Source organism: Agelaius phoeniceus, chromosome 13, assembly GCF_051311805.1.
Source record: "Agelaius phoeniceus isolate bAgePho1 chromosome 13, bAgePho1.hap1, whole genome shotgun sequence".
NCBI lineage: Eukaryota > Metazoa > Chordata > Aves > Passeriformes > Icteridae > Agelaius > Agelaius phoeniceus.
Genome location: NC_135277.1, coordinates 8,472,741 through 8,497,131, shown reverse-complemented (window position 1 = coordinate 8,497,131; position 24,391 = coordinate 8,472,741). Strand labels below are relative to the sequence as shown.

The 24,391-nt window shown below is 42.7% G+C and overlaps 1 protein-coding gene across 4 annotated transcripts in view; it reads right to left on the bottom strand.

Moving 5' to 3' along the window:
• Positions 1-421: 421 nt before the first annotated feature.
• Positions 422-24,391, bottom strand: part of ARNT2 (aryl hydrocarbon receptor nuclear translocator 2) — a 95,809-nt gene continuing 71,839 nt past the window's right edge. For all 4 annotated transcript variants that reach the window (XM_077185446.1, XM_077185444.1, XM_077185445.1 and 1 more), the window contains 7 exons: positions 18,936-19,008; positions 18,655-18,778; positions 15,110-15,209; positions 12,435-12,573; positions 9,849-10,014; positions 7,256-7,392; positions 422-4,905 (listed from right to left, as the gene is read on the bottom strand). In XM_077185446.1, coding sequence (XP_077041561.1) covers positions 4,807-4,905; positions 7,256-7,392; positions 9,849-10,014; positions 12,435-12,573; positions 15,110-15,209; positions 18,655-18,778; positions 18,936-19,008 — 838 coding nt within the window. In that variant the 3' untranslated portion in view covers positions 422-4,806. The remainder of the gene's footprint in view (positions 4,906-7,255; positions 7,393-9,848; positions 10,015-12,434; positions 12,574-15,109; positions 15,210-18,654; positions 18,779-18,935; positions 19,009-24,391) is intronic.

Below are 24,391 nucleotides of genomic sequence, written 5' to 3'. Positions count from 1 at the left end.
GTAGACAAGGAAACCACTGTGATACCACCCCAGGCAGTGAATAAATACTGCCCCAGACCATGAATTAGCTCCAAACCAATTGTGCTCTAATGAAATCCTCTACAATACAGCCACCAATTCACACACCTCAGCGTCATCAGTAGAACAGGCTGTTAATTAATGTTTTTCTGGAACACTTTTAAAACTTGAGCTCTCAAACTATCATTCCTCTCCTGCTCCCTCTGGACAGCCTTTACAAGGCAGATAAAAGAGGAACATCCTGTCCCCAACCACACAGCACTGGAGGAGATTTCAAAGACAAAGATCAGTGCCTCATCTTCTGATTTTTGGCATGGATCTTATAATCCAGGGTTATTTCTTACTTGACAATTCCCAACAGCACATTTTACTTATTTACAGAAAGACAGGAATTAACAACAGCTCATGACATTTTTATTTTAATGAAATTTAAAAAGGCAGTTATTAGTTATACATACACACAACTGATTCTGTACTTGTTAGTCATAAATATAGAACATTCAGAAGTACAAAATACACTTTATCCACAGCACAATTTCACATCAATATGAAGAGTTTAAACAGATACGTAACCAAGTGCCTAACAATGACAGAAGCCCATTTTTGGAGTTGTTTCCTTTTTTTTTTTTTTCTTTCCCTTTCTTTTTAAAAGACCATTAATCTACACAAAGTAATCAGTGCCCACAGTCATTAGTTTCATGAAATGCACTCTGGTTTAGAGTAGGAGAAATCTGACCTTTTAAAGACAATTAGATGCCATCACCTTTTCTTTGCTCCATTAACAGCAACAAGCCCAAGCCCACATTCTCTTCTTCTCACAGTTAACAACTGTGAAAAATGGGGCTCTGGCAAAAATCACCTGAAGCCAAACTTGAGCACTGCCAGGAAAAGTGAAAATATCTGAACTAGAAATTAGTCCACTCGATACCTTGCAAACAAAGAGCAACAGCAGTATGACACCAATAAGGCATTAATGACAAAATGGCTGTATTATTCTTGAAAAAAGAGTACACCTATGTATAAAAATATATGTCATAGCAATTGGGTAAATCCAACACTATTTAACACTGTGCCAAAAGTAATTAAGAGTTAAAAAGGCAGTTCTGCAAGAAGTATTTACAGTTTCATACTGTACTTCAAAAGAAAAGAAAAAAGGCAACAAAGCTACAAATGGAACTATCTGGTTAAAGCATCACTGTAGGTACTGCCAGTAGCACTTGTACAAGTAATGTGATGGAGTCTTGGATTGTTCTTCTGAATAAATGAATATAAATATTTTAGTATCTAAAACTGTCTCAGTCTACATGTCTGCTCCTTGAAATAACTCACCCAGACCATCACTATTTGCAGTTTCCTGCTCCATGAGTTTAAAACCCAGAAAATTCCGTTTCAAGAAACACTGTGTTTGCAACAGTTCAATCAGAAATCACAGCTTTATTTCCAGCTTAGAAAAAAATCCACAAAAGGAATGAGAAATCCACCACCTATGAAATTCTGGAAATTAGAAGCCAAAGTGCCAACAAAGCTACACCGACAGCACGTAATAAAAACATCAGCATTCCCAATGCACCTTATAACTGCAGCTACAGGATAAGCTAAGTAAGGAAACACAAGATACAGCACAGCCAAGGCTACACAGCTCTGTCAGCCACAGCACCTGGGGGGCTGCTGGGGAGGAGTAGGCAGGACACAGAGGGGCCAGGGCAGAGCCCTGCAGCACGAGCAAAGCCTCACCTGCAGCAGTTCTGCCTCAGAAGCACCAAATTGCCAAATTTGTGGATTGCTCCCTCCTCGTGGCTGGGAATGGCAGCCCCACACCTCCCACCTGGGCTGGGGGAGATGGGGTGGCCAGGAATGGCAGAGGAGCAGGGCAAGGGTGGAAATGCCAAGAGTAAAGGCCTGGCTTGGGATGGCACAATAGAAACAGCTGACAGGGAAAACCCAAAGCTGGCACTGCTCACACTGCCCTGGACAGAGCAGCCATCACCTTCCCCAACCAGGAAGGAGCCCACAAGGTGAGGAGCAGTCCATGGTCTGATCCCTCAGGCATACTGACTTAAAAAAAAAACCAAGAAAAAGAGAGATGTACTTAAATTTCTTCTAACAGTGCACTTTGAACTGCACAACCAAAATCTGTACATGGGAAGCCTTCTTCAGTAGTAAAAAACCCACAACACACTGAGGAAGTTATCATTGCTGATGTCAGGAGAAAGAAAATGGCTTTAAAAACCTTATTTTTGAATTGAATTCAGGAAGTAAAATAAACTATAAATATACTCAGAGCAGTTTGCTGGGTAAAATAAAACACAGGAACAGCACTTTCTTGCTGAATTCATGATTCACTTTACGGAGAAATTTATAAAAATTTCAGAAGAACTGACACTTTTCATGTCAAGCATCTTCTGTGGAGAGACACAAACTGCTCACCTACTGCTCCCTCCCTCATAAGCAGCCCCTTTCAAAACCCTGCACAGACAATGAGCACCTCACTCACTGGTGCAGCATCCAGGCACCTCTTAGAGACACCAGTGAACTTTACAGCAGAACTTCCTTTGCCTCTCCAATTCCATGAGCAGTCATTCATTTGAACAGCATGAGGGGAAAGGGGGATGGCTCCAAGAGAATAAACATCCATGTATTTAAAAGCAAAGTGCATAAGCACATGGCTTGCTCACCTAAGATGGTATTTTCCAGATCTCTGGGGGAGAAGAGATAGGAAGATTTTTGCTTGTTCTCAGCGTGATTTGGTGAAGCAAGTGCAGACCAGGAGATCTGAGGCCTCTCCAGTACCTCATCTAGAGATACACAAAACTGTCCTAAAAAAAAAGACTCCCTAGCCCCACTTGCACATAGGGTAAGAGATTGATCCCAGATTTAGTGAGAGAAATAGTAAGGAGGACTCTTCCTGGCTACTGACCACAAGGTGCTGATCTGGGAGAAGGCTGGGACAGCAGTGTCAGATGGGCACAGCCCCATCTGTGCCAGCCCTGTCCCTGGGCCAGGCTCACCTGAACCCTGCCTGGCCAGAGAGGGCTGTGGGGCAGGGCCTGCCTGCTCCCCAGGATCTCACCCCAAAATATGGACTGTGGTGATGTGCACCCTGTCCCCACTCAGACACACCCCAGAATTCAAGAGGGGCTATGAGAAGGCAGAGCTTAATCTTGTGAAGTCTAAGAATGGCTGCACACACTGAGATCTTCTGGATGGGGGCTGTGCCCTGGGGCTGCTCTTTCCAGGTCCTTATTGGCCCCTGAATGTCCAAAAGCTGAGGGAAGCTGCCCCTTCCTCCTCTGCACCCAGCCTCAGAGGTTATGAACAACCTGCATGCAGAACTTGGGGCTTTGTAAGTGATTCTTTGTGTTGCCATCCCAGAAGAAATGATCAGGATAAAATCCTTACAGTCCAACCTCTGTAACTCATCATGCATATAAAATACTGAACAAAAAGATTCCTACCACATCTCTCATGAAGACATATGGCAAGAGGAAGGTGATCAACTTACCTCTGTGGAAAAGCATACAGCATTCAGAGCAGTCAAGAGTCCTCAACAAACCTGGTACGCTGAAAATCCCATTTTTAACAGAACAGGGTTAACAGAAGCATTTGCTTGGGAATCCAAGCAAAAATTCAAGTTATCACTGTGTATGCAGTGGACAATAGTCCAATCAATATCTATTACCAACTCACTTTAAAAAAATTATACACTACAAAACCATCTCACTGCTTGCAGCAAATGAGCTTGAACAATTTCCTTGTAACAGGCCACCACCTTCCACTGTTAAAATGTGAGGTTTCACAGTATAAAAAGTACTTCACAGAAAGGAAATGCAGCTAATATAGAAAATGCAATCTCAATGTGTTTACAGTCATTTTTTAAGAGGCAATATTTTTGGGAAAGCAAGAACAATAATAATTAAAGCAGCCAGTGAGAAATGTACAAGGTTATAGGCCTCAATTCAGTGCAAAACCAGACTAATAGCTTATGTAAGTAAATGTTTGTTCTGAATAGAGAACCACCTGAATTAAAAGTAAGAACACCTATGTGAAGTGATGGAGAGTCTCAGGATATTCAAACCCTTCACATACATCATCAACCTTTCAGTACACTCCAGAATGGACCCTTCGTAAAGGCAAAAGAAACCAGTACAGGAAATCACTTCATACAGCACAAGATATACATAAAGTACCAAAATGTACACACATTCAAGTTTAAGTTAGAAAAGGCAGAGCTGAATCTTCTGGTGAGAGAGGCCTACATTATGTTGCTTAATCTCAACATTTAAAGTGACCTAAAACCTACAAGAATCAAAGAAAACAGAATATTGTGTCTGCTTCCAGAAACTTAAGCTTAAAGCAAGGCATCAAAATGGAGCGGTAGGCACTGTAACGAGACATGACCTTACCTTTTCTCTGTTAGTCTTTGTTACTTTGTTATCTACTGAAAAATTACCATTCAAAGGAAATATTATGCATCATTCACATTCAAATATTTGAGACTCAGAGATTTAAAAAAAAAAAAAACAAGCAAAATTTTTATCTCTGAGGTAGATGACAATAAAAAAAAAAAAAAAATGGAGCTATCAATGACCACTAACAAGTGCTGGAGCTCCTCTGTTGGCACTGGTGCACCCCAAGGAGGAGAGAGCAAGCCCTACACCACTATCTGAAACGTGAGAAATGTGTCTTCTGGTTTAGTAGCTTCTACAGAAATGCAACACAGAAAAAGCAGCGCCAAAATTACACTGAAATGGCCTTGGAGAAGAAGAACTTCCATTTCTGCTTCACAAGCTACTCGGAAAATGGTGGAAACATGCCCAGGTCAGCAAAATCTTCAATGTTGTAATTGCCAGTACCCTGTGTGGGATCCCCAGGCATCGGCAGCATGTCCTGCACGATAAGGAAAAATCAAAGTGAAGTCTCACTTGCCAACACATTATCCAGACACAAACTGTTTCCTGTTCATCTTCTCAGTGTAAAACCAGAAAAGGCCAAGTTTAGATAAATAAGGTGAAAACCAGACCTGTGCAGAGGGCTGGGCTAAGGTTTATGTGCTACTTATGTTTTGCTGGAGCATTTCTGAACAAGAGGTGGGACTTAAGCAGGGCAGAAGTTTCACTCCTCTGAAATAAAACACATTTGAACTGCCTCCTACTCCTCCCAGACTGAAACAGCTCCCCTTGGAATGGGAGCTACATATGGAGAGAAGCAAACTCTCTTGGTTTCACTCCATGGGGAGTGTACAACATCTCACACACTGGAGCTCCAGCTGTGTCAGGATGGGTTTGGGCAAGGTCTCACTTCCTACCAGCACTCTCTAGGTGAACATTGCTCTGTGGAACACACAAGACTAACATCACCCCAGCTAACAAGGTGCCCAAGCAGCCTTCATGGATGTACAGAGGCAGAGGAAATAGCAGGAACTTCTTAGGAGAAATGGGATTTCGTGGTAATTGCTCTCATGTGTCTTGAGCCAACTGAGGTCTCTGCAGGAGGCTTCAAAAAACACTCAACCTTTCCTCTCAGCTGGAGACTGCAGCCACAGGGAGAAGATATCCCTTGCTGGGAAAACCAGAGTTTACACTTGCTTTTCCTCAGTCCTTACAATAATAAACTCTTACCACAAACCCAAGTCTTGCCAGGGATGGCTCAGTATCCTCACAATAAAACAAAACCAAAACAACAAGAAAGCTCACAGGATCTGCTCTGTGAAAGAACTGAGAGCTGCTGCGTACTGGGAAGTTCCTCCAAAATAAAAACTGATTAAAATACATCCAAAATCTTCACAGCATCCTTGCCAATGTGGTGAGAGAGACTGTGAGCACAACTGGCGGTGTCTGAGCTGCCAGGGTCAGCCTTCATCTTCTGACCAAAACTTGGATTTATTTGATGTTTTCCCACTCTCCCAGCCAAGGGGAAGCTGTAGCTGCTCCCTCCTGTCTCCATTTCCATTTCTGAAGGCATTTCTGCTGCTGGGGCCTCTGTGGCAAAGTCTCCTCAGGCACAGATCCAGCAAGATCTCCTCTTGAGTCTGCCTCTCTCCTTAAGCCCAGCTAACCCAGGGCTGACTTTGGGCACAATCCAAGCAACTTCTTGGAGGCCTTTAAACTCATCCAAGTTTCTTATCCCATCCAGCTATTTTCCTAATTTCCTCCAAACACACGCTCACCTCCAAGAGCTCTGCAGATGAGCCCAGCTCTCCTTTTATCCCATGGTCTTCCTTGCCACTAACTTCACGAGAAATTTGTAAAGAAACAAGCAAGACACTGCTTGGAGCCCCATGTCTCTGCTGGCCATCAAACCATGCTGCCATCAGCTCCACTGGAATTACCCTGAATATCCTCTTGGAGAGCAATTAACCTTTGCTAACACAAAGAGATGCAACAGACCAATCTTGTCTGGGCCCTGGGCTAAGAGCACACAGACATGCAGTTATTCCAGATGAAGGGCTGTTGTTTGATCTTGTGTGAAAGCAATGGTTCATCCACACAGGAATATTCCCATGCTCACAGCTCTTCTGCAGCATTCTTGCACACGAGCCCAGTCTTGCAGGTGAATTTACTTTCCAAAAGACAAGGAGGTGCCCCACTTCTAAACCTTGCTTGGGGCTTGAACTGTCTCTCCTGCATTTATCTGCATTGTTTTCTTGTAAACTGTCTTCTTAATCTAATTTAAAAACCAGTTATACAAGGACAGATATGTTATTAGTCAACTTACAAAGTCGTACTCTATAGTAGAGCTTTGCTATCTGTAGTCAAGACTCAGAATTATAGTTAATTAGATAGTTGAAGAGGATTGTTTACCCCATCTGGTATCTGACTGGGTTTAACCTTAAAAAAATATTGTCCACTATCTTCTGTGCATTATCAGACTCCTTTCCTGCTTGAACTGTCAAAGAGAATGACATTGATATCTAATTGAACTTGAGATGTCAGAGGCCAGCACCAGGATAAGAAAGACATTCCACTTGGGAATACTTCATGAGTTCTCTGCAAAAGATGAAAGCCCAAAGTATAGGGTGCAAAAGAGAAGGGAAAACAGCATTCTACTTCAGCAAAGATGCTGCTGTGTGGCAGAAACCCAAACCACCTCAGTAGCTAAGGGCAGCTGGAAGCAGTGCAGGCCTACAGCAGCACGCAGCAGCAGGGAAGGGCTGCAGGCCCTGCTGCACCTGATCCTCAAGGGCCATGGCTCTAACTCAGACTGAGATGTGATCAGAGGGACCCTGGGCTCTGCTCACCTGGAACACCTCGGTCTGGTTGGGCTGTGGGTGTGAGTGCTGCTCACTGCTCTGCTGGTTGTGGTGCTGGCTCTGCCACTGCGACCACACCTCGGACGGTCTGCCCTGGAACTGCCCGCTGCTCTGGCCTCCTTCAGCTGCAAGAAAAGGCACAAGTCAGGGAGCAGCTCCCCCAAAACGCCTGCCTGCTTTGGGGCATCCTCCACCAGTGCCTGGATTTGTAAAGGAGCCTTGGAGAAAGGCCCTGGGTGACACCAGCCCTGCGAGGAGGAAGCTGGAGGGATTTTAAGCCCCAGAGCAAAGCTCAGGGCCATGGCTGCACAGCCATGAACTGCCCAGGGCAAAATGCACAGTGAGCCAGGCACTGCAAGACAATTTTCAAGCACCCCCCATCATTTTTTAATCAATAAGGACTATTTTTCATTTCATTTAAAAACCAAACTTCACCATCTGAATGCTGTTTCTCTTCAAAACACTGAATTCTTGTGGAGCAGTGGCTGCACAGTTTGGTACTCATCTAAGAAGCATGTAAGCAGATCCAGGACTTTTTTAAGCAGATGTAGAAACAGTATGATCAACAGACAACAGACTCACTGATTAAATACAGGCATTACTGGACTGTCCTGTCCTCCAGTGATACATCTGCAAAGTGATTTACTTAATATGCAGTTCATAGCAAATTATTATTCTGTCAATATGGTGATACTTGCCTAAAAGTCTCATGCCATTTAAATTTGACAGAGTAACATGAATAGCAAGGCTTCATTTTAAATACAGTTTAAATGATGATTTCAAGGAGATTAATTTCTTCTAAATGGTCCACCAGAAAAAAAGCATGCTGCCACACATTAATTTGGTTACCTATTACACATACATTTTTCATGAGTACAGTAACACTTAAGCTGGACTCATTTTACCCTGCATTTCTACAGACTGCCACTGAATTACATTTTTGGATAATTTTTCATTCCTTAGTTACAGTATCTCCTTCTAAGAACTAGCATTTTAGAAAGCTTGCCACCAGGCTTATGCTTTTCCTCCAAATATTTCTTCCTCTTTTTTCTTGTTAATGTTTGTCTCTATAAGTGCTCCAGCTATTTTTGCCTGTTTCCCTCTCACAGCAGAGGACCAAGCTGTGCATGTCTGGTTCTTCCTGATCACCAGCATCCTCTGCCAAGGGTGCCAAATTTCCTGTGCCAAACTTCCACACCTGTGCTATGCCAAGTGTTTGATAGCCAGACTCCAAATCACGTCAAATCAGCCACTACTCACAGTCATGACTTCAGAAAATACAGACACACGTATTTAACCCAATCCCTTTGGCAACTAGCTAAGCCATGCAAAACAGATAAAGGGAAGGTTTTACAGGAAAGTAAACAGGCTGCAGTGATGCATTTCTATCACATCCAAAGTAGATGATTACAGTTATTCCCTCACTGACATTACCACAACCAGTAATTCAGCTGACTCAAAAACCCTGCAGACATTTTAAGAGCCAAAATAAAATTCATCTAAGTTCCCCTTTAAAAGCAAGCTGCAAGTTTGTTTTGTTTTATTTCCCCTCAGAACAACACATTGAAATTAAGTGAGTGAAGCAAATGATGCTTCTTTTCAGCAGAGCAGCTCCTGCCAGCCGGCCCTCGAAGCCGCTCGTCTCCGTCAAGGCTGGGTTATTAATAGCACCCAAACTGATGTAGGTCAGGAGATGTTTCTCATTAAGTGAAAGGGTTCTTGCCAAGTAGCTTAAGCCTGAAATACAAGGCTGTCTCATAAACAAATGTACAATGCCTGGTGGAAAAGGAAATGGAGGGAGGAATAAGCTGTGTGGGAAGAGCTCCATCCCAATGTCCTTTTTCTAGGCACGGGTCTGTGCCAGGTCTGTTCCCCAGGGACAGGAGCACAACACACATCAGCACACTGCCACCTGTGCCTTTTGGGATTGCACATTATTATCACCCTGTGATATTTTCATGGAATCCATTATATATTTTGAATACTATTCTGGTGGAGTGCAGAAAACTTACCAAGGGGTTACCTACTGGGTCACGGTCTGAAAGCCACCAAATTGGCACATAACGGGAAAAGAAAACCATTTCAAAACATGGTACCTACTCTGATTAGGTTGGTAGCACCGGGGCTACAAAATAAATCCCATTTTCAGCCAAACTACAATGTGCAATCTCAGTGCAAGAGGAAACCACCATGAAGAAGATAAAAAATGAAAAAAAAAAAGCAAATTGAACTAGTTGACCACAATTTGGGAGCATGGTTACTAGTCATGTAAAAAAATTTTGAATCTTTCAGGACACCATTTACTGTGGGGGAAAAAAAAAGTTCCCTCATACCATAAAATGACAATATTTTGAAGTGTGTTGGATGTGGAGGAGATGGAGCATGGAATAGGTCAGTTCTGTCCTCTCTACTCAGCAGCAGAAAGCAAAACCCTTTCACCGCCTGGGCTTCTCAACTGACCGACCAGAAGAAAAATAAAAACCAATTTTTTCTGATTAAATATTGGAAGATTTTTAATGGAGTTAATGCTGAAGAGTTTCATTTCTACCTGCATTTCTGTGTTACACCATTTAAAACTCACCAAAGCCTGCACCTCGGTTTGCTAAGCTGGAGTAGGCATTCCCACTTGGAGAAGAGGTGGCTGGGCTGGACAGGGGGCTGTAAGATGATGGGTCAGCTGGGTAGGTGTGACTTGTTCCAATGCCAAAGGGAGATGACTGAGCCTTGCCAGACTGAGATGGAATTTGCTGAGGAACAAAGCGTAAAAGAAGGAAAAAGTTTTATTGTTGGGGAACAGCACAGCAGAATCACTTTTTACAACATAAAGCAAAGACTAAATAAACTCAGTGGATGCCAACAGGCACGTTTCTCCTGTCTCAGCTGTATTTCATTTCTGTCCAAGCCAGGTTACTGCTGCAGAAGGAATACAACAGACTATAAACCAACACCTACAGCTCTCCTGCTCGTTAGCTCACAGGTACTCTGTATCACAGCTATTTGGAAAACCAGGATTTCTTTTACCAGTATTATGAGGATTAATCTCATACTCAACAGGTATGAAGTGTTCATCTTTATTTTCCAGGGGTATTGATTTTGCAGTGCCACAGTGAAATCAGTTATCTGGATGTCCTGCAGGACACATGCAGGTCTCAGATGACCAGAGTCTCCAGTGCTTGGGACTAAATGGCCAAAGAAGTTTCAAAGCTAATGAGCTGCTTTCTCTCCCTGCCTATGAAATACAGGCAGCAGTTACTTTGCTTTGTAAAGGGTGAATCACCAAGTCCTGGCAGAAGGGAAGAACCAGTCTAACAATTGCTTTAATTGGGCAGCTGAGTTAATTTAAAAGTACTAAAGTCCAGCTTACTGTCATTTCACCTACATAACAGCTCTACCAGAGGATCTCCCAGAATGTTACACAAATGGTTAAACACTGCAGAGGCTGCTTTGAGACATGTACAACTGGTACACTGGGATCAAAGGGAGTGAGGTGTTCCATCCAAAGTCAAGGTGCACAGGCAGAATCTGCCTACAAACCATTTCCCATATGATAAGTAAGTCCAGCAGTCCCAAGAAAAACTCACTGCCTAACCAAGGCCACGAACAGAAATTGAATGGTGATTATATCTCTGGATATCTGTAATGATGTGCACTGTTACTGGCAATCAATGCATGCAAAGGAAGCTGCTCTTCCCTGGAAGAGAGGGACAGGGAGCAGAATGAAGCCCCCACAATCCAAGAGGAAAAGGTCAGTGACCTGCTACACCCCTCAGACACACACAAGTCCATGGGCTGGGCAGGATCCAGGCAAGGGCACTGAGGTAGCTGGCAGAAGTGCTCACTGAGCCACTTCCCATCACTTCTCAGCAGGAGAAATTCCTTCCCCAAAAGGGCTGTCAAGAACAGGAAGAGGCTGCCCAAGGAAGAGATTGAGTCACCATCCCTGGAGGTGTTTAAAAGATGTGTGGATGTGGCACCTGGGGATGTGGGTTAGTGGTGAAATTGGCAGCAGTGGGTTAATGGCTGGACTTGAGGACCATAAAGGTCTTTTCCAAACTTAATGATTCTATGACTTTTGGTCAAATGCAGGGAAGCTGGGGGAGCAAAATATATCCCAACAGGCAAATAACATGTGGAAGATGCTATTAAGTCTTCAGTTCAGTTCCAAGCTAAGAAATTGTATATTTCTGAAGGTTTCCACAATGGCAGTGAGAGCTCAGCATGTCACTTTTGCAAGGCTTAGCTCCATTTTACTTTATTTAAGATGGAAGAATTAATTCCAATTTCCTTACACTTACATCCAAACTCGGTTGACTTGGACAGAATTTGCACAGTAAGAGGGATGAGTAATTTGTTTTAGTAATTTTCAGCACCTTTCATATCATTTGAAGAAATGTTGTGACTGGATTTCATTAACCAGGTGTGACAGAGAACCATGACACTGAGGGCTGGGAATAATCAGTGATTAATGTGGAAACAATTCACTTATTGGAAATTCATTTAGTGACCACCCTAACATGCCATTCCAGCCTGCCAAACATTGAGAACTCAGGAAGGATTAAGAGCAGCATTATTAAGATCAAATTAATTTCATATTATTTGTCTTTTAATAGAGTTTTGAACCATTTTTAACAGTTACACAGAACAAGTGGTGATTTGTGGGCTAACACTGACAAGCACAGTGCATCTGATGGAGGCATGTGCTGTTTCCTCCAGCACACAGCAGTGTGAGCTACACTGGCCAGTGCTATTGAAGGGGCACCAGGCTGAGCAGCCTCTGCTCCCAGTCCATGCCTGGGTTTGCACCTGCCCCTTCTGCCCACCCTGATAATGGTGGGTGACACTGCTGGGTGCAAGGTCCTGGCCCAAGAAAGAGTTAATTCACAGGCTTAATACCACAGCAGAAGATCTGTCCTTCTTCCTTCATCCAGTGCACACATAAAACAAATGCAGGACAAGACCTTCCAGGGGGTTTGGGTCAGTGCAGCCACTGCCATCATCCCAAACCAAGAGCAGCTACACACAGGGCAGCTGCTCACACTGCCACACCTCCATCCCAACCACACATTAATGACCCTAAAATCAGAAATGGGTTGGCTAACACTTCTGTAAAAACCACAGAGATGCAAATCTTTAATGGCCACGACAATAAAGGACTAGAAATGAGTACCTGTCCTGGAAATGGTGGGCGGTTTCCCGTCCAGGCCACCTGGCCCTGGTTGAGCTGCCGCGATATCTGAGTCAGGTTCTGGCCCGTTGAGGAGGAGGACTGGATGTCGTTGACACCAGGCACATGCACTACAGATGAACTAAGGGTTCAGAACACACACAGAGCCTCATTTGTAGGGCCTATTCTCAATGCACAGATTGTATCTCAGATAAAGAAATACTGACAATACATTAAAGATAATTATTCAATCTGTCTTGGTAAGAAAAATGACTGAGAACTGTCACAAAACTATGAAACATACTGGCATTCTAAATGTCACTCCTAATAGACACAGCAGGCAAAATTATTTTGAATTAGAGCTCAGTAATCTCTTGGAAAGGGCTTCTAAGAATACAGTCCCACACATGGTGCATACACACTTAGCCTCACACCAGTTTAACATTTAATGCATAAAAAAATCCAGCTTGTAGAGAGTACTGCAGGTACTTCATCACAAATTTGTGCTAAAAGTCAACAGTATTTAAGCATTTGCTTAAATGCCATTCTAAATGAAGATGGGCACAAAAGATGATACTTATAGGCACTTCCTTATTTGTTTCCTGCCTAGGAAATGAAGAATTATGTGCTACATATTAAAAATAAGGGCTTTTAATTCCTTTTTTCACCAACTGATGCTAAAGAAGAACAGGCAATTATATAACCAGACAAAAGAATAATCAAGACAGGAAGTTAAACTCATGGAGTAAATTTGGAACACTAATAAAAATAGTATTTTTAAGGAACTTTTTAATATGTTAGCTGTTTCCTACTTACTGAATTTCACTACAGAGAAATAGCCAGAAATTAATTATAGGAAAAATTATATGAAGCAACTGCTCCACTTTACCATTTTATTTTCATGGAAGTCTTGAGCAATGGAATCTACACAACTACACATTGTGACTGTACTTTTATATATAAAACCATATTTTTTACATGTCATATATAAATGAATAGAAATGAAGACAGCACACAAAACCACTTTTGTGGATTCACTGAAACAGCTTGTTCTTTTCTCCAATCCCATCCCTATTGTTTATTTTCACAATCTTACAGAGAGAGAAGAACGCAGATTGGAAAAAGAAGTAAACAAGGCTGAGCAGAGAGAAAAGCAGGGATCTGAATCCTTGGAAAAGGCTGACAGAATCCCTCCCAGAGTGCAAGCAGAACGTGGCAGGCATTTGAATATGGGAATTGTTATTCTGAATTTCTTACTGCCTAAAAGCAAAGTGTACGTTTAGAAATTCTTTGTAGAGTTTTCTAATTTCTAAAAAAATCTGGTTTATTTTTATTTTGTACTTTCATAGAGTCTCCAAAGAGGGAAATGCAGACCAGAAAGTCCATCTAAATCTGGCTGGAGCACACAGCAGCTGCTGGGGAGGGCTGGCCCTACTGCCAACACCTCTCAGCTGGACTGGCATGCCCCATCACCTAAGGAGCTTGGACTGTATCTGGAACTGTACTTTGAAAGCAGATTTCTGCAGAACAGTGCCTAGAGGCTGCCCAGGCTCAGTGACTGAACATGCCAGGCTGGAGATTATACAGAGGACAGTGCACTGAGGGTGGAAGTGCTGGCAGAAATGCAAGCCATTACTTGATGTAACAGAATAGCAGTAGGAGAAAAGCTACAGTTAAACATCAGGAATTAGCAAAGGAAATGAACAGAACACAAGCCAAACCCCCCAGATGGCAAGTCAGTCACCCAGTAATACACAATATCCAATTAAAAGACATTTTAATTTACTCTCATATCTCCCCAAGTTATACTTGATTTTAATTTGACAAATCACACTCACAGGGATCTTATTTCTCTTCACTGAGATTATTACCAATTATGACTTTAAGAGCACATTGGTTTAAATAAAATCAGTGTTTGCCAATGTTTCCCAGTTCAAGGAACTGGCAGGTTCTGAGTGGCTGCTCCTTCAGTTTCACAGCCTTGGCTGGTTTGAACAGGAGAATGGAACTCCAGTAAGACAGTGGTGATACCACAAGGTGCTAAGGTCAACATGACTGCTGTTACCACACTCTCCAAAAGCAACTGGAACCTGTATGGCCAGCTGGTAGGCAATGACACACACTTACAAGAACTCAAAAATGCCTTGGAACATTCCAGAGCACCCCCTTACATGTATTTGGAAGCTGCCTTAGAAAAGTATTGATGCCCTTGTCCCAGTCCTCACATGGGACTATGGATGCAGGATCCCTCTGTTCCCTTTGATACCCACATCAATGCCCTTCAGCAGGAGCAGTGACAGCTGAAGTGCAAAACAAATCTCTGTACCCTCCTAGCTTGGTTGAATGTTCCTCAGATCTCTGACCCTGTCCTGTCACCTCTCAGAGTTACTTCCCTCCAGAATTTGTTGCTGCTCCTTAGCTTTTTTCCAATTACAATATCACAGCAAAAAGCACCTACTTACCAGCCAGTATTTTTAAGAGAGATACCCAAATCATCTCAGCTTGTAAGCCCAGCCTAAGTGCTGAAACATCACCAGCAGTGAAGTGTACACAAAGTAAAATTCATTCATGTAAAGGAAGCTCTTGCACTTTGGGCTGGTTTTGTTTCCACAGTGCTGCAGGGGGACAGTTCCCCCTCTCAGGCAGGAACTGACACATTCAGGATCTGCACCAAATACCTGAAAGTCTTTCCCGAGTGTCCTGGCTGAAATGGGCTTCCCTGGGAGTAAAGCTGCTGGTTCCCTGCTGTGGATGCAGAGGCCATCATTTTTTTATCTGCTACAAGAGAAAAACACATCACAGAAAAATAATTAATTTAGGGGCTGAGATAATGAAGGAAAAAATATTTAAAGACAATTGCAATGTATGTTTTCTTCCCTTCTTCAAGCTTCATGAAGAAGCCCTGTGGAACACATTAGCTTCAATGCCTGGTGGCACTGCCTGTTGATGTTGGGGTGACAACCTGCAGCCCCACCTGCATCCCAGGTGCCTGGAGGCACTTTGCTCCTGAGTGTCACAAGACCTGCACACCAGAGCTGTGGCAAGGCAAAACACAGGTCTGTTGTGGAATTTGCTGTCCTCAAGTGGCTTGGGGGAGCCATGAAATAGGATGGGGAACCATGAAATAGGATGGGGAACCACGAAGTAGGATAGAAGTACCCCAGAGGGGTGGAAGACAAATGAATGTAGTGAGTAAATTGCACAAAGAGATGCCATTAACTTTTACAGTATACCCTTAATGTGGCAACTGGAGATCAATCTCTAATTGAATGAAACAAGACTGGGTGAACAGCACCATTTGGTCCCTTAATTTAATTTTCTGGTACTGGATTATTCCAAAGCTCAGGGGAATATCACTTCTACTTATCTTAAAATAATTTACAGGTCTGCTACACCACCCTTTATTCACCTTATCCATCTCCCCTCCAAGAGCAAAACACCCTGCAACTCACTGATGGTTTTGCACCCATATGTTGCCAGGTACTTGACAGGCCTAGAAATCAAGTCTGCCCCCTCATTTTCCCCTTTGCTCTTTTCAGATTCCCACTCATTTCACAAGATGCTCTCTCGGACAAAAGGCCCACTCAACTCACAAGTAACAGAAGTACTTTTTAGGTGTTTAAATTTTTTTTTTAGCTTTCCTAGCTTTTAGAGACCTCCTGAGTGTGACTCACCAAAGGCCTCCAACACACAGCAGCTTTTCTCTGTTACCTAAGTTGTTCTTACATTATGTTCCTAACAAGAACCTAAGCTCGCCTCTCAAAAGCAAAAAGTCACCTCAAATTCCCTCACAGGAGCCTTGGAGTGTGGATGCCACTGATGCAAGCTAGCATTGCTTGTCTTTGCAATGTAGAAATCTGTAGAAATTCCTCCCTGGCTACCTACTGCCCAGCACAGAAACCAAGGCTGGGCTGCAAGACTATGCTCTCATATTAAAAAGAAAACAGCAAGGAGAAATGAGGACAAGGTGTAGAGGAGGTTGTGCATACGGCAGGAAGAATTGAGAATGGGTTGGCATATCTCTGATAAGAAGGACAGATGAATTTGTCTTTTTCTGCAGTAATGTCATTCTTGCATGAGAGAGATGCCCCATTTTCTCAGGCCACCCTCTGCAGGGAAACCAAACTCTCAGGGCTGGAAGAGACTGAGCCAAAATCCTGCGGGTGCTTTAGATATTTGAGAACAATTCACCAGAAAAATGGAGAGTGCCCCAAATGAACTGGAATTCCTCAAGTGGAGCAGAGTTGCCATGGCAGCTACCAGGGTCTGTGCCACAGGATGAGGCCAAGACAAAGGGAACAGCTAAACTAATAGCAAGCAGCTAATTCTCCTTCCTGAGTTACCCTGAATGCTCTTTAGCCTCTGAATCTGGCCCACATCTCTCCCAGCTGTATTCCTACCCAGGATTTTTCACACAATTCTCTGCTCTCACCTTTGGTACAACTCCACTGGTCAATGATGTCCCTTCCCCCAGCAGGACCAGTATTTCCAACATTTCTGCCTCTTCAATGAATCCCTCTGTAAGAACTGCATCATCTCATGCTTCAAATCACTTGCATGAATTGGTGAAGCCAGGCTTCCTCTCCCAACTTTTGGGGTTTTAATGGAATTTTTAATAGCAGCACTCTCCCTGTGTCAGCCCATGTTCTTACAGAACAAGATCAGGTATCAACATAAGGCAAATGTCTGGCAGGCAGCACACAGGCTTGTCAATATTGGTTTTGGACAGGGTACCTCATCCCTGACTGGGAACCATCCTTTATCATTCAGAGGAGACCTTGATCACAGATCCCATGAGAAATTCAGAGAGGCAAAATGTCCCAAAAAAAGCACAGCCTGTAAATTGATAAGAATGAAAGGAGAAATGGCATTTCCAAGAACATAACCTCCCAGCTACCTCACAGCTTGTGACACCCTTAACCCTAACCCCTCCCCACAAACAGCTGAGAGCTGCCTGAACAAGAGCCAGTAAGGCAGCCAAAAAGCAAGATGTTCTTGCTTGGAAAAACATATTCTGGTGTTTAGGGTTGAAGTCTTGCTACCTTCTGATGGACCCCCCTTTTATGGCCTCAGCTGTTGACTCCACTGTTCAAGCAAACAGAGAAGGATGAACAGGAACAGCAGAGCAGTCCTAGCAACAGGAGGACAGAATATCAAGTATATATTGCAGTTACAATGTCTTCACCTGAAAAAGCCAATCCAGACATAAGAAACCAACAGCGAGGTCACCTTCCAACACCCCTGCAGTCAAACCCTGTGGGTTGTTTCCTCCCTGCACTGCATGACACTTGCACATTGATTTATTTAAAACAAATGTAAAAATTCCTCTTTTTCAGTGAGGAGAGTTAAGAACAATAAACAATCAATGAGCTCTTCCACAAGCCATGGCATTGGCTGGTTTCCTACAGATATATTTCATATGATGCCTTCAGCTGCCAGTCTTAGTGGTTTCTGTCTGTTAGGGCAACAGGCAGCACAGGCTGGGGCTACTTTGGGACAGCTCCATCTGTCTGACTGACAATTTGGCTGTTACCTCTTACAACAGGGCTGGGAAATCCTTTGCTGAGGGCACCAGTAAGGACTCTGTCCTCACAGTAATTTCCAAGGAATATAGAACAACAAATTGTTCCTGAGACTCCTAGCAACCTTAGAAGAACTTGCTGAAAATTTTAAAAGTTGTGGGAAAAAGAGGAAGGACTCCTCACAACCAGGTAGCATGGCTGGAGATGCCTCAACTGACCAGAGAACAATTACATTGCTGGCAGCATATGACTCTGAAAACATTGATACAGAAGCTGGTGATTTGATAAAAAACTGCAGCCTATCTCATGACTATTTGGTAACTTTCCTGTCCCTTTTTAGAGAAATGAATTTACCTATGCTGTTTAGGAAGGAAAATATACACTTAGAAATGGAATGTTCTGCTCAGTATATTTAACATCCAGGAGCACTGCCTAAGTTGTCCCTGTGAAATGAAAAGAGAATCAAAACCAGGCAGCTCTGGTGACACTAAAGCCATCCTTCCCTCTCTGAATTTACTCCCTCATCTTTAGGAGAAACACCAACTAATGGCAAAAGCTAGGAAATGTCCCAAAGACTGATGCTGCTTAGAAAATTCTCTGCCATGCAGCAGTTTCTCTTCACTCTCTTGAAGCTGTGCTCTACGCCATGTAACCAAGCTTATCACAGTATTATAAATTAAACATCAGGGACATTCACTTACAAGCAGTTATTCCAGCAAACATCTCAGCAAATCTAGGATCTCTCTCTTGGGAGAAGATAGCATCAGGCTTTTCCACAGACTTTCCACCCTCATGAACATTAGCTGGTATACTTGGAACAGGCACCTGTTGAGATACAGAGAGGAAGGTGATTCCCTCTACTGTATTTGAGAAAAAGGAATTCAGGGACAGTCACAATGCACTTTTAGTTTTGCTGAAATGTGCTGTTGTTTTACATCTTAAATGATCAGAGGCACAAACAGAAAAATCTGAGAAATTTCACCTGAGATAAGTCATAGGATGACAGCCCATCTCTTTGATGTACTTCAAGTTCTGCTTGCTGTTGCTGAAGTTGTCTGCAAGGGAGACAAAATGACTTTCTTACAAAAACCAATTAAGATACAAAAAGGAATAGTCATGGTCCCCTATTTTACACTCCCAGTGAAACATGTCTCTGATGATTTACTAAATCCTTTCCTGTGAGATCCATCTGTTTTTACAGCTTTCTCATTGAGAAAACCTGCACCACAGGAATGCAACAGGGCACAGGAAGAGTTCTGCTGTGATAGCACTGAAGTGTAGGTGGGTAAGTAATGGAGGATGGAAAAAATCTCCTTCTAAAGGATTTAAAAATTCACTATTCTTAATTCATTGATGAAGGAAGATGATGAACACATGAAGATCCCCTCTCTGATTCTACTGAAGGAAACATTAAGCTTGCTCTCCAGGAAGATGCTTAATGACAGAACACCTCAGCAGCTGGGAAGTTATCCAGATGTTCTGCACCTCTCATTATCAGTTGCTTTCTGTTGCTTGGTCACAACAAGCAAGAACACTTCTAGCCTGGAGATGCACAGGTAGAACACTCATCTTTATGAGGCTCTTGGCTCAGTTAGCAAAGATATGAAACCCAAAATTATGCTAGAGCTCAAAGATTACAACAGGATTGGACTTAAACAGACAAAATACTTGGATTTGATACTTGTAAATGATCCTTGACAGTGCTTACAGTTCGTGTATGTTTCTGGCTTCCTTCTGAAGGAAAAAATGCCCAAAACCCAAAAAAGGAATTACACACCATGCATGTCTTTCCCCAGAGAGATGATGCTTGGGCAGGCAGGAATAGATGAGATTTGGCAAAACAGCAAGATCATGGATTTGAAATTCTGGAAAATTACAATGTATTTTTAGCCACAGGTTAAAATTTTAGCTTTTCATCGAAATCTTCTTTTAAATTTTGAAATAGATTCAAATGCCAAGGGACTGATAGACAAACTTGCAGACAAAGTCAAATGACAAATTAGACACAAACTGGTGGAAACGTGAGGAATCACTCAAACAAGCCACTGAAGTAAATGACACATTTTGCTATCCCTTGAAGCTTTTCCAGGAGACACTTTGGTCAGTTTTTATGCTCCATGGCAAAAATCTGAGTCCTGCAACAAACAGCAGGTCAGAGTAAGTGGCCAAAAGCCTTCTGCAAGCCTTACAGTGCGAGAACACATAATACAGGGAATGACTTTGTCCTAGCAGTAACATGCAAAAAAAGGCAGTCCTCCAAACCATTAGAGGATTTTCCCTATTATTTTAGCAAACAGAAAATTCCTAAAAATTACCTCTGGAATGCAAAGGCATTCTTTGCTCACAAGCAGAAAATGCAAACTTCTCCAACAGAACTACGGGAGGCAATTGAATGGTGGGGAATCTATGGGGAAGTTTCTAAAAACCACCCCATGGACAATAAACACCCATTAAACCCCGTCGTTAACGTGAAAGCTAATTACACTCTTTCATTTGTTTTTATTACCACCAACTCAGTGCATGTGTCAATAAACAGCACATTAGGCTCTCCTCTGTTCCTTATAAAGAATGTTTTCTTGATTCAGCCATATACATACAAATGAGCCAAACCAAACAGCACGCTCACTCGTTATTTGTTTTGTAGGCACTTCTCTAACTTAGTGCTCCTTCTCCCCTCTCTATCTTTCATCTCTAATACTCATTAAGCTGCACTACAATATAAACACCACATTGTGCTAACAGCACTGAACTTTGGGAACAACCTCCCAAAATCCATTTCCTATAAAAACCAAATAGTTGGGTGTATCTTTTCTGAACCCCGTGCAAGCTATGCTGCACTTAATTAAGATTGAAATGCAAAGCCAGGGTAGCATCTTCTGCTGTTGTTGGCTGCTACTGCATAAATAGTTTAAATGGTGCTTGAAACCTGAAAGAAAATGTGCAGCAATTCATGGAGCAGTCAACCACAGTGCTGCTGCTGTGGCTGCTTCAGACCCTGCCATGCCCTCTGACAGCCAACACAGGCAGGTCCCTTCAGCCACCCGACTGCTGGACAGGAAAAATGAAACACAACAAGGGGTTATCATCAGTTTGGGCAAAACTCAAAGCTGCCCTCTAACTTTGAACCCAAAATTTGTCCTAGGTTTCACTTTCAGCTTCAGGGGTTCCAAGGAGTAAATGAACAATTTCTTGGCTCTACAGTTTACCCCACACAGCAAGTGAGGCATTGACTGGGTCAGCAGAGGATTCTGTCTGTACTGACCCACAGGTTCAGTATGAAACTGGGAAAGCCCTTGGCTTGGACAAGAATGGTTCAGCAAATCTGAAGGCTTTGATAGTTACTTCAAATTTACTTTAGTAAATACGCACGGAGGAAAAAGGAAGACAATGTGGAAGTTCTCCTGACATTCGAGAGGATGTTAAGCTCTCTCTATGAAAACTGAAGTCACTGGTGCCCTTTCCAGGCATCAGAGTAAACAAAAAAGATTTGAACTTTACAATTAACAGGCTCTTTGGTGGGAGAGAAACAGCAATCCTGCATCCCTACCAAGCTATTTTTATGTAATACAGGCACATGTGTTTCCCGTGTCTGGTTTGGACAAAAGCAGAGTAGTAAAAGCCTTGGGGCTGTGGTTGTAAAATCCTCTTTCAGAAATTCTCAGAATCTGCCTCTTTTAGCCTAGAGCTTCAACTCAGCCCTGGGAAAGGGTCTAACAGCAGTGTCAGACAGACCACAGATGACACGAGAGCACGAGAAAGTTTTTACCACCACTACCACCAACTGCAATTTTATCAGCATAGTTGATCTCTTGAGTGTTTTGGCCCAGGAGAAGCCAGAGCAGAAAGCATCTCTCCCACAGGCTGATGCTTCCAGCAGTGACCTGGGCCAGCTCACTCCAACACAACAAATCCTGAGACTCAGGGCAACCACAGGACTCATAAATTCACACAGTGCAGCACAGGACTTGTGGCTTCCAAAACTGAAACATCAGATATTCCACACAGGCCATAAAAATACATCTCTTCTCTTCTTTATTTTGATGTATATACATACCAATATATATACATGTAAGACCTTTATATAACCTGTAATCACAACATTATTTTATTCAAACACTGCTCTATCTGTATAATAAATAAATACTGATAGCAATTTTTTTTTTCTCTTTGGAAATCAAACAGTCCCAACTACACAGGAAGATGTGGTCAAACAGGGGACTCTTCTTCACAGCCCAACACAGCACAAATGTGAAATGTTAAATGCTTCATTTCTCCAGGAAGTTTCTCTTGGATGACTACACCCAAGTGAAACTGAGAGAAGTTTTCTTTTCTTTTTTTTTTTTTTTTTGCAAAGAACTAAGTGAACATTTGAACCTAATTATTTCCTTATCCTTCTGTACCAAAAGCAAGTTTGGACATTTCACTGTGCGACGCTCCAAAGGAGTATCTTTATTTTAAAAAAGGGGAAAAAATAAAAAAAGAAAGAAAAAAGAAACAGAACAACCAAACCAAGCCAACAAATAACAGTAAAAATCAATGAATCCCTGCACAACTGGAATCATCACTGCCCTCTACAGTCTTTTGGGAAAATGCTGTTCACTGACCATCCTGAGCTATTCCATTAACAGACACACAGATCAGCTAAAAACTGATTTAAACCCCCTTTTTTTGGCTACATTGTCCTTATGATTTCATGCTGAATTTTTAACCATTTCAAGCCTGCTTTTTATGGGGCTGCCTAGGTTACCACAGTGATAGGCATATCAAATCTGTCTCTGTGCCTTCAGCTGGGCAGAGCAAGGCATCCCTGCCTGGTCTCCATGGGAAGCACCTTCCAGGACCCAGAGCACCTTCCAGGATCATGCAAGGATGGCCACACACAGCAGGGCTGGTGCCAAACCACCAGTCCCAGCAGCAGCTTAATGAGCAGCTGGAAATCACCAGCTACACCATGACGTACAACTCTTCAGGGCAGCTGGAAATCAGAAGTCAAAACATGACCCCAAATGTAGGGGGGAAAAAAAGCCAGAAACAGGCAGGAACTGCTGTATTTTACAGTAAGTCCTCTTTGGAAATCTGAGAACTGGGAGAGAATAAGGGGAAAACCAAAACCAGTCTGAATAATACATTCTTCCTACTATTCAAAAGCAGGAGTATAATGGGCTGTATCTTGCCCATTTCAGAACATTTTCAACATGACAGGAAAGAGGGAACATCCTCTGTCAAAGTAGCAGCAGGCAACTTCCATATTAGGTCAGCATTTCTGGGTTGTTATTCAAACCTAGCAAGAGAGATGGAAGCAGAGCCAGGAGCTGGCACAGTGCTATTCATCACAGGGAGGGCTGTGGTGCCAAGCTGAACTGTACAGTGCAGGCTCAGAAAAAAGCATTCCCAGAGTCAACACAACACAAGCCTCCAGCCCCACTTTTTCATCCGTGGCCTCTTAGGAATAAAGCACAATTAAGCCAGCCTGGGACAAACCTCAGAAGATGTTTTTTACTTTGCAGGCCTGTTTTCACATATACAAATGTTTTGAAAAAGTATTATGGGACAGCAGAAATGTGGAAATAGCTATTTTGATGCACAGTGCAGACAAGCTGTCTGATTTCAAGACACATCTGCCTGTTTTCAATGAGCTTAACTATTCAATTTAAGCCCAACTTTTTTGGGTATGCAGAAAAACAAAAAGAGGAAAACAATTGTGATGCTGGGTTTCATGTAAGTGAATGCACAGCCCTTCCAGTCCAGGTATGTGCCAAGGCCAAAGAAGCAAGACAAGGAATGCCCAGAGGCACTTGCAAACTCCAGTGTCAAAGCCCCAGGGTTTTGCAGTGGAGCTCTCAGCAGGCACCTCCAGCAGCAGACTGCTCGTTCAGCATTTCTGATATATGGTCTAAGGCTGACATCTCAAACTCAGTAATTTCCTCCCAGCTAAAGACTTGGCAAAAAAAAATCTCTGGTCAGACCAGAAGCAGATTGAGTTTTAAGAATAGATTAAGTTTATATTGGAAAGAAGAAACATTTATTAAAAAAACCTCACAATATAAAGCAATCAAGGCCAGATTAGGTTCTGCAGTTACTGGCTGAGAACTCAGCAGGCTCCAAAAGCATCTCTGCTCAGTCCACAGAGACCAACCTCCACCATACTCTGAGTGTGACCTCCTCCCAAGAGGCCATGAAATGAAAGATTTTTGAAAATATTAATTCCAAGACAGGATGATTTCATTTTCCTCTTAAGATAAGGAGTTGGATCACCCCCATACTTGGGGATATTTTATCAAATCTAAACTATCAGGAACCCTTCCCAATCAAACCTACTAGGAAATAATTCTGCCAGCTTCATTAGGTCGTAAAATAGACACAGCTGAAGCAGAAGAGCCCAGAAGTACAGAATGGTATGAACATGGACATGGAATTTCTCTTGGCTCAGGAGTCAGG